General features: G+C 39.4%; 1 protein-coding gene across 1 annotated transcript in view; it reads left to right on the top strand.

The window, feature by feature from the left end:
* The window catches only part of LOC138046002 (transmembrane protein 116-like), a 26,526-nt gene extending 19,417 nt beyond the window's left edge, over positions 1–7,109 (top strand). The window contains exons 9-13 of the mRNA XM_068892689.1: positions 1,710–1,790; positions 3,275–3,326; positions 4,754–4,846; positions 6,116–6,201; positions 6,687–7,109. Coding sequence (XP_068748790.1) covers positions 1,710–1,790; positions 3,275–3,326; positions 4,754–4,846; positions 6,116–6,201; positions 6,687–6,857 — 483 coding nt within the window. The 3' untranslated portion in view covers positions 6,858–7,109. The remainder of the gene's footprint in view (positions 1–1,709; positions 1,791–3,274; positions 3,327–4,753; positions 4,847–6,115; positions 6,202–6,686) is intronic.
* The last annotated feature ends 3,018 nt before the right edge of the window (positions 7,110–10,127 follow it).

The raw sequence follows: 10,127 nt of genomic DNA, 5'->3' as shown, positions 1-10,127 counted from the left end.
TCAGAGAGTTCTTTCTTTAGGGTGATGTTGAAATCTCCCAGGAAGTTAAACACTATATTGGTTTGCTTGATCTCATAGTCAGGATAGAGTTTTCGGAGACCCAGTCTTAAATCCAGATACTTTCTCTTCTTATAATCGTTCCTATCGTTGGTCTGTCCAATATTACATACAGTTCCTTCCACTAGGATGATAACTTCGTTCTTCTTATCAAAGATCGTCATGTCTGGTTTGTTTGCTCCATTCTCTGGCGCCTTATCTAAAGTATATATATAGGAGTGTCCCACAGAATTTTAGCTTCGTCGTTTTACGTGCTTGCTTTCGGATCGCTTGTTTATACTTAAGCCATCTGAATACTTAGCCGATCAGAGTTCGTCTAATGCATTGGGATACATTTCTATAGGGTAATTTTCCAAAAGGGAGCAATAATAATAATAATTATTATTATTATTATTATTATTATTATTATTATTATTATTATTATTATTATTATTATTATTATTATTATAGGAGGAGTAGACACATCAATTACCTTAATCCAGAAGTCTGCATTTCTGGGATCAGCAAGGATACTAAGAAAAGTATTGGAAATGTAAAGGACAGGGAAAAGAAACATTTTGGTGTTCATTGGCAACTTGTTGTTGCCCGACACCACAAATTTACCAGCTGTTAAAAACTTAAGCTGAGCAGTATGACTATGAAATAATAATAATAATAATAATAATAATAATAATTATTATTATTATTATTATTATTATTATTATTATTGGTAAAGTATAAAAAATGTTACACTGGTTAAAAATATTATTGAAAAGATCTTAAAATCCCAACGTTTCGGCTACTAACATAAGCCTTCTTCAGGGGTAATAAAAACATAACGAAGTGACAAGTGTATTTAAAATCGCGTAGGTGCTAATAAAAAACAGAATATATTACAAAATCAGAAGTTGTCCAATAACGCCAAGGCCTTGTACTCTTGGGGCAGGTACATGCTATCATCGCGGTTGAGCGGACTTTTGCACTTATGCATGTGTCAATTTCCCATGCCTCTAACAGGCGTCGGGTTCGCACATGCAAATGTCCGCTCAACCGCGATGATGGCATGTACCTGCCCCAATTGTACAGGGCCTTGGCGTTATTGGACAAGAACTGATTTTGTAATATATTCTGTCTTTTATTAGCACCTACGCGATTTTAAATACACTTGTCACTTCGTTATATCTTTTTATTACCCCTGGAGAAGGCTTATGTTAGTAGCCGAAACGTTGGGATTTTAAGATCTTTTCAATAATATTTTTAACCAGTGTAACATTCTTTATACTTTACCATGGAACCACCTGGTTACAAATCAGTTTTTAAAATTATTATTATTATTATTCTTATTATTATTATTAAATAATATGAGTTCAAATACATATGACATTTCATATTCTAGAATCATTTTATTCACCTGTAGTGGTATATAACTTGAACTCTCAGCAGACTAGTTGCTCTACCAACTTGTTTAGTGTCAGTTTTGAGTGATTGTCTTTGTCTTTCGCATCCACCCTGTATGGCTTTCATTGCTTGTGTTAGTGTAGCAGCAATGCTAATTGCTGTGTCAGGTCTCTGTATCACTGTAATATTGTCTTCTTCATGTTCCTCCTACTTGTTTTTGTCAATAATTAGCTGACCAAAGTAAGATGAATTCTGATAATAACTTCCTCTTTCAGAGTGCTGATTCCCATTGGTGGTCCCCATATGGATCAATAGCACTAACCTCTTCACTTTCCATCTCCATGGTGACACTTGTGGTAAGCAAAGTATTTCCAAAGATAAACAATTTTGTTGTTTATAGTGTTTTGTTTTGATAATTTAACTATATCGTTTGCTTCTTTATCCTTTGAAGTGCGACAAGTTGCAAAATTATTGGAGACTTCACCTTATTGGGGCGTTATTAATTTACCTATTATTGGTTACTATTTCTCTAGTAACCAATCAAAATTAATAGAAAGGAATGCAGCGGCTCTGTGTATTGGCTAGGCAGCATCAGTCAATTTTAAAGGGGCTAGGTCACGCTATTTTAGGTAATTTTGTTTAATTTTGTTAATTATGAGCTCTCAACGTCAAATTGGCAGAGCAAGAGTCTTTCATTTGCAAAATCACGGCCACATAACAACTGAGAATGATTTTCCAGCTGTGTAAATGACATTTTGATATAGACTGATATAAATTTGAAAAAAGGTGGGCCGACGTTTTTCAAATTTACCCAAATTCAATCCATTTCAATCCTCTCCAGTTTTGTCTATCCATGTCCCTTCTTGGCTTCCCTGTGTTTTGTTAAAGTTCTTCTATAGTTTTGAACAGTTATTTTGATATTTTAGTTAATTCTATGACCATTCGATCAGTGCTGAAATTGCCTAAAATTGCGTAACCTAGCCCCTTTAACGCTGTTAAAAGCTCGACTTGTTTTGGTAATGGAGGACTTTAACAACTGTTGGATTAAGAGGATATTAAGTCATTTAGAAAGTTCTCTGACTGCCAAATTAGACTCTGCCTACAGCCGTGTCCTTTTTGCCAGTCCTTGGAATACATGGAGAGCTATGGAGTCAAGTTCAAGTTTAAGTTTAAGTTTAAGTTTATTTGTTAAAAACAAATTTAAATACACAATGCACATTTAACAATGGCAATTGAGGCCTACAGTGTCACAATCAAATCAGACAGATATAGAGTTAAAGGCCCAACTTCAACCGACAGGCTTGTCGACGTGTGTTTTTGTTGTGGAAATTCGTATTGCTTATCGTAACGATCAGACTGGATGAATAGACCCTTCTCCAAAATGGCGGCAACGGATTTGAACTAGTTAAAATTGAACTCAATGAAACACTGATACCAGAAATATAAAGAGGACCTTTACTTTTAAGTAACCCTGCAGAGTTTCTGCGTATTAGGTGTTATATCAGCTGAGAAAATGTAAGTTGAAATTTGACAAATTTACAGACGTTTGTATGACTGGGGGTATACTCCATACCCCAGTCGTACAAACGTCTGTAAATTTTTCATTTTTGAAGTTACATTTTCTCAGCTGATATTACACCAGATACGCTGGAACTTTGCAGGGTTACCAAAGTAAAGGTGTTCTTTCTAGTGCTGGTTATACATTTTTGATTTTAACTTTTTTGAATTTTCGTCCTCCATTTTGGACGAAGGGTCTATTTCAGCTTTGGCGGGATTTTCATTAATGAAAATTGTTCCACGGCACACAATTGTAATTGAGTTTTGGTAACTTTCTTTGCAGCTGGTGTACTTTATGATTCTCAGAGTATTTAGAAAGGCTGTGGTGTATTCAGGTGAGCGTTCTAGTTGTCTTAGATCATTTCCTCATTTCCATAAGATCGTAAATCAGAGGAGTGCAAGCTGCTTTAGATTAAGCACATGTAACCTCTACCTTTCAGTTTCAGATTTTTTTTTATTCGTATTCTCAGTATTGGACTGGAACTAGCTAGCGATGGAGGCTAATGCGGGGAAATATTTTCAAATGCAAATACTTTTTAATATATTTCCCCGAATTAGCCTCCATTGCAAGCTAGTTCCAGTCCAATTCTGAGAATACGAATATAGTCAATAGCGGAAGAGCCTATCAGGTCACCGATAGAACGTCACGACGTGCATGAGCTTACGTGGTGTAAGCCTCGCACAAAACAGAGCGCACAAAACGTCCCGAGAGCTGTCTTAAAACTCTCGGGACGTTTTGTGCGATCTCGTTTTGTGCGAGGCTTACACCACGTAGTAGCCCTTTTAAAGCCTCATTAAAAGTCTTTAGCTTGTTTTTCTTGTATGCTAATGTTCTCCTCACACAATCTGAACCTTTGTTTGGACTCCAGAGGGACGCGCTTTTTGTTGAATGTTCTTGAAGCCGTTCAATGAACTCGCAGGTCGTGTCGCGTAGAGTCAAGTTGGCTGTACTCAATCCCATTGCAAATAAGCCCGAATGAGGTAGTTTTATTAAATTTTAATGTATTATGAAGGCTTGGAACCTGGAAAATTTCCCTCCGCAAATTTTTTCGCCTCGCTACTCTGGACGCGTTCATAAAAGCTGATTAGCGAGGGGTGAGGCTAAATCGCGTGGGTGGGTGGGTCGTGGGTAGGTGGGTCGTGGATCGTGGGTGGTGGGTCCTGTTTGTTTGAAGATAAAAAATAAATATATATATATATTAGCTCCCTCAGTGCTCAGTCCATATTTGTCTTAGGTCTTGTCTGTTTCGACAATTTTCATTCGTTGATAAAGAAAAGGGTTAGGGTCAGGGACCCACGACCCACCCACCCACGCCGATTAGACACTTTATTACCGAGACTTATTGAACCAATCATAAACGTCATATCCGAGGTGGAAAATATAATAACTTCTGCTGACCTTAACCCGAACCACAAGTGGACAAAAAAATGCCATCCCTGTGTACACACAATGCGCGTTTCGTTGGAATTGTTTTGGCGCTAAAATCGCGTGCGGCCAACTCCTAACCAGACCCCCTTCGATTATTAGTCTGCAAACGGACTCGCCTGTTTGGGGTACGTATCGAGCAAGGAACTGGCAGCGCGTTGAAGAATGGGGTGAGGACAAGTCGCTTTTAATAATTCGCTCCATTCTTCTTGCCAGCTTTCCCGGCTCATGCTGGCTCACAGCCTATTCGAGTATTAGGTCCCAGTCTAAATCAGCTTCCCGATCTGTCTTTTAAACTCGCACATGAAAACCTGTCATTGTCTTATGTTTTTTCAGGCGTGTTAACAGACCTTCAGCGAGCCAATATAGATGCCATACGTAACAGAATTTTCCTTTACATATTAGTGTTTTTAGTCTGTTGGGGCCCAGGTAATCTTGCATGCGTTTGTGCAACTAACGATGATAGATGGTGTAATTTGCATAGGCATGTCACCCAGTAGCCTATGCAGCTAGATAATGAGATTAATGATACTTTGCATAAACTTCGCGATGTGTCAAGTAAAACTGTGTCAGCAAGGTGTCCCCTGAAACCTAAGAACTTCATGTATTGCTCTTTTGCTTGATTAGAGAGTCACGTTGTGACGCCTACACCAGGTAGTGTGAATCTCACGTAGCTGGGTTACTGCATACGTGACATGAATAAAATGAAAACGTTTCAGTTGAAATAAACAGGTGTCTTTGAAATCAAGGCTTAAAACCTTGGTCACTCAGTGGTAGTTAGTAACGAAGTTTTGAAATTCAAAGAAAAAGAGAATTATTTTTTTTAGTCAGAGTTGCACTTTAAGTGAATAGAGAAATAGACCTTTTTCCAAATTGGCCGCTATTTCGATATTCTTTTGTTTTTATTCAAATTAGACCTTGATGCCTCGTTTAAGGCAAAATATAGATGGTTTTCACGTGACGTCACAGCGGCCATTTTGGTGTACTAGAACAATAGACATCCTCTCCCTTGGGGACTGAACTCTATTTTTATGCAAATTCTGCGCAAATATTTTCTATTGTTTTGGACACCAAAATGCCCGTCAAGTCACGTGAGTGAAGCCATCTATTCTTTCGAATTTTAAGCTCAAGAACGAGGCAGCAAGGGCTAATTTGAATGAAAACAAGAGAATATTTAAATGACGGTCATTTTGGAAATAGGTGTATAAAAACGTGCCCATTTCAAAGAAAAATTTAATTGCAAAGATTTTATGGTTTCGATTCAAATATTCCAACCAGCGGAACAAACGAACTCTTTGTTCTGGCGTCTATTGAGGATGTGGTTGCCACAGCACTATCAGTAGGTGACGTCAATAATATCTCGGCCACAATAGCAAAGTAAATTATTTGTGTGGACAAGGCTTACACTCGCTGCCCTAAGCTCAGTATTCAGTCTTCGAAAAATATTCGAATTTTTGAAGCAGAGGAAATTTAGAGGAGAAATAAATGTATAGTTTGGGGAAGGGCGATGAGCTATTGGCAATGATCCAAGATGGCGGCGTGGTGAACAATCGTAACTTCATATACGACGGTATCCGGGGCCCGTAATTTGACGCCAGTGCTGCTCAGTGCAGGATACGTTGTCATCAACATGGTGGCTGCCCTCCCTAATTCAGACTAAACACTGACTTTTAAACATGATTCTGTTTTGTTTTGTAGCACTGGTGGTTGCGTCCTGTGACATTGATCCACACATAATAAAGCTATCCGCTATGCATCATTGGTTCATCTTATTCGTATTTCAAGTAAGTGATTCTACGCCCCTAGCCGACAATGCTAGTTTATTGGAAGTACTTAAGCCTGGTTTTAACTCGCGACGCAAGCACAAAGCGCAAGCATAAGTAACTGATGCTAGTGAAAACGAACGTCGACATAAGAATCAAAAGTAACCAGGGGGCATCCGCCATTTTGTTCAAATGCTCAGACGCAGGGAATCTGGCACGAGTGCTTTAATTGGCCAGACGTTGCAAATTTCATTGAGCTTACCTACGTATGCTGTGTTTCGTTTTCACACATTTCAAGCGAACGCATGTGCAATATAATTAAGTTTGAGGCAATATGAGGCAAAAACAAAGATTCCCCTTTTGGCTGAGAATGAGTCATAAGATATTAAAAAACTAATCGCTAAGCATAGAAATGCGGAATCGAAAGGAACATCGGAGATTTCTTACGCAAATGCATCTTTCGAGCTTTTCCTCATTTTGAACCAATTTTCTATTTTGGTCAACAGGGTCTGACCGCACCCATGCAAGGCTTTCTAAACTGCATCGTGTATGGCTGGACAAGGAAAAGTTTTCGAGATGCTACAGAAACCAGATCTCCTTTACTAGAATCAGACGATTATTCTTTCTGTCGACCCCGTCGTTTTTCGTACGGGGCGTCATCCTTCCGGTCCCTTTAAAGAGCTTTAGCAACTCTCACGGTAACGGCTACGAAATGGCAACAGAAATGCAAACTTAATGAGCAAAGGAATTTTGAGTTTCTTAGTACAATTTAATTATCGTGAAACACTACTTGGTGCTTACACAAAGCTTCTACAAGAACGACGACAACTACAGGACAAAATGATTCTTAAACCCAAGTTGTATTAAATGTAGCACTAAGCATTTTGTCGAGACGGTCCACAGTTAAAATGTACATCAACTGTGTAGGATCCATACTGGTCGCAAGTTCATTTGATCTTCATCATAGTCGTCGTCATCTTCATCACTGGATCTTTATTTACACTCGGATTTTAGAGCAGCTTGTGAAAAAAGTCTTTTCTGACGTCATTGTTTACATTTTTGTTTCATTAACATACGGGTTTGCTCACAGAAGGCGTCATGCTACTTATTAATTGACTTCAAATGGTAAGAACGTTTGACCGCGCACCAGTGACTCAGTTGGTTGAGCACCGGGCTGTCACGCGGAAGGTCGTGAGTTCAACTCCGGCCGGACCAACACTCAGGGTCTTGAAATAACTGAGGAGAACGTGCTGCCTTTGTAATTACATCTGCAAATGGTTAGACTCTCTAGTCTTCTCGGATAAGGACGATAAACCGTGGGCCCCGTTTCACAACCCTTCAATGTTCATAATCCTGTGGGACGTAAAACAAACCACACACTTGTCGCAAAGAGTAGGGCATGTAGTTCCCGGCGTTGTGGTCTGTCTTCTCTGCTATATCATGGTTGGGAGGGTAAAAGGGCGCACTTAATTTGGAGCCTCGCTCTGTTGTGCGACCCCCACCACAGCCTGTTTCTCTGTTGTGGTGAAAGTGAATAAATAAATAAAGAAATAAATAAAGAAACGTGTTTAACTCAGTTAAATCTTCAATAATTATTATAATCCTTCTGGCCTTGATATCGAGCGAGTTTTAGCCATCGACAACTGATAAATTCTTGGGTGGCAAAAGCGCTAATAATCCCTTACATTCTTAATAAAATTTCGAATTTTCAAAGTATTGTTGCTCAGACATTATCTAGTACGTCGGATTGAAACTTTCAGAGATATCTCATTATGCAGTGCACTTTAATATTCTATACTTTATTTTTGGCTCACTGATTAGAAAACAATAGCCTTATGCTGATGAAGAAAAAATGTAAACAAAGATTCCCCTGTAGCCCTTATCCTGCAAAACTATGATAAACCGTAGAGGGCAGAACGCAACACCGGGAACTCCGTGCCCGATTCTTTGGGAACCGTGTGTGGGTTCTGTAACATGAACATTGAAGGGTTATAAGACGGGATCTGCGTTTTATGGATTTGCATATGTAAAGCACTTGCATCACAGAAATGGGGTTATCAACTGCGTTGATATAGCAGATTGACCACCGTAAAGAAAGCTGACGTTTGGCACGATAGCCTTTCTGTTATTTAAATTAGGGTAGATTATTGACAATAATGCGAAATAATATTTTGAGGTGAGGTGTTCACGCATAGGCGTTGCTGTCGTCGGTTGCTAAAGCTTCCTTATGATAAGGCCGCTTGTGAAGCGGGTTTCATGATTTGTTTCGTTGTGTGGTTTAATAGTGGAGTAAGAATAAGAATAATAGCCTACGAGAAGCCTACCCGATAGAGCAGTTTTCAATTGAGTGTCGTAAAACAAATACCAAAGATATAACTTCAACCAATCACAGCAGGTGCAAACAACGCAATGAACCAATCCAAATTCGCAACATTTTCATGTAACTTGTTCAAAGCGCGGGAAAAATGGCGCGTGCAAGTCGCGATTGGTTTTGGTTTTCTCTCTCATTGGTTGATGATAAACTGGCGCGAGATTTTTAAACCAATCATTACTCGTAGCAATTGCAATCGCGTTATTACTTTCGACGTGGGTCATTTGAAAACTCCTCTTTCGGCCAATAATAAGCATACAAATTGGTCCCTCGCTCGTACTCACGGTTTTCCCGCGCTTTAATGTCGTCGACGTATCTGTGGCTGCGTTGATGATCTGGCCTTCTAATGTTGAAAATAATATATTAAAATCAGTAATATGTTAAAATGTCAAAGTTTCTCTTTAATACGATATTCATCAATGAAAGAAATGTATATTTGAAGTGTGGGTTTTGTACGAAAGCAGGAGCCCGTGACTAGGAGCGAATAACAGCCCTTTATTTCTGTCACGGCGTTTTCACAGACCGACGTATTTCTAGATTGAATTTCCCGCGATTGAGACTCCCGCTGGAGCCCGATGAACAGTCACAAGAAACTAACTTGACGTAATAGTGTCACCGAACAGGAACTGCCCGGCTTTGTTTTCTACGGAAAAGATAGTCTAAAAATAGACCGGTCTATAAAAATGTCGTGACATAGGCCTAATATGGGAATTGTTCGCTCCTACTTACGGGCTCCTGGCGAAAGACAGAAGTGATCCTCGCGCTTCAGCGGGACAATTTAAAGTGCCACTGTGACCAAAAAACCAATCCTTAGTTTTCTTTGGATTTCAAAACAATGTTAACTCAACACTAAGCGACCAAAGTTTTAAGCCTTGATTTCAAAAAGACACCTGTTTATTTTAACTGGAACTTTTCCTATAGGGAAGATACCTGTTTACAAACATTGCTTTTGTTATTCAAGTGTGCTAACCACAGGAACAAAAGACCCTTTGTGTCGACATCCATTGAGACGCTGGTTGGCACATTAATAGGTATCTTCCCTATTTAATGGTCCACCGTTACTAACTTTAAGATCTCGAGAGAGCTGGGACCCGTTTCTCGAGAGTCCCGAGACTTTACGGGCCATTTTTGGGTGTCTTAATTCCCTTTGTATCTCAAGAACGGAGAGGATTTAAGTCGTCAAACTTCACAGTCAGTTTACTTTTTGTTACCTTGAAAACAAGTTAAAAGACCGGCTTTCCAAAACAAGCGGTTGGTAGTTTGACAAGTGGCTTTTCGGGCCCGAAACGTTTTCGGGACTTTCGAGAAACGGGCCCCAGGATCGAGGAGAAAATGACGTCAGTGGCTCACAAGTTTAAGAATGCTGCGTGTGTACGCCACAGAATAAATATGCATCACGGGAGTTTTGAGGTTTCAGACTTCTAAACTCGCGTTTAGCATATATTATAATAAGCTGCATTCACTCGCTGAAATTCTAAGCTAGTGAACCTTTGACGTCACTTTTCTTTAAATCCAACCCTCCGAGGTCCAAACCGTCAGTTTTGAACGTGAGTAATGGCGGACTTTGAAATCCAAA

Source organism: Montipora capricornis, chromosome 4 (genome assembly GCF_036669925.1).
Source record: "Montipora capricornis isolate CH-2021 chromosome 4, ASM3666992v2, whole genome shotgun sequence".
Classification (NCBI taxonomy): Eukaryota; Metazoa; Cnidaria; class Anthozoa; order Scleractinia; family Acroporidae; genus Montipora; species Montipora capricornis.
Note: the sequence above shows the minus strand (reverse complement) of the source record. Positions and strands in the feature narration are given on the sequence as shown.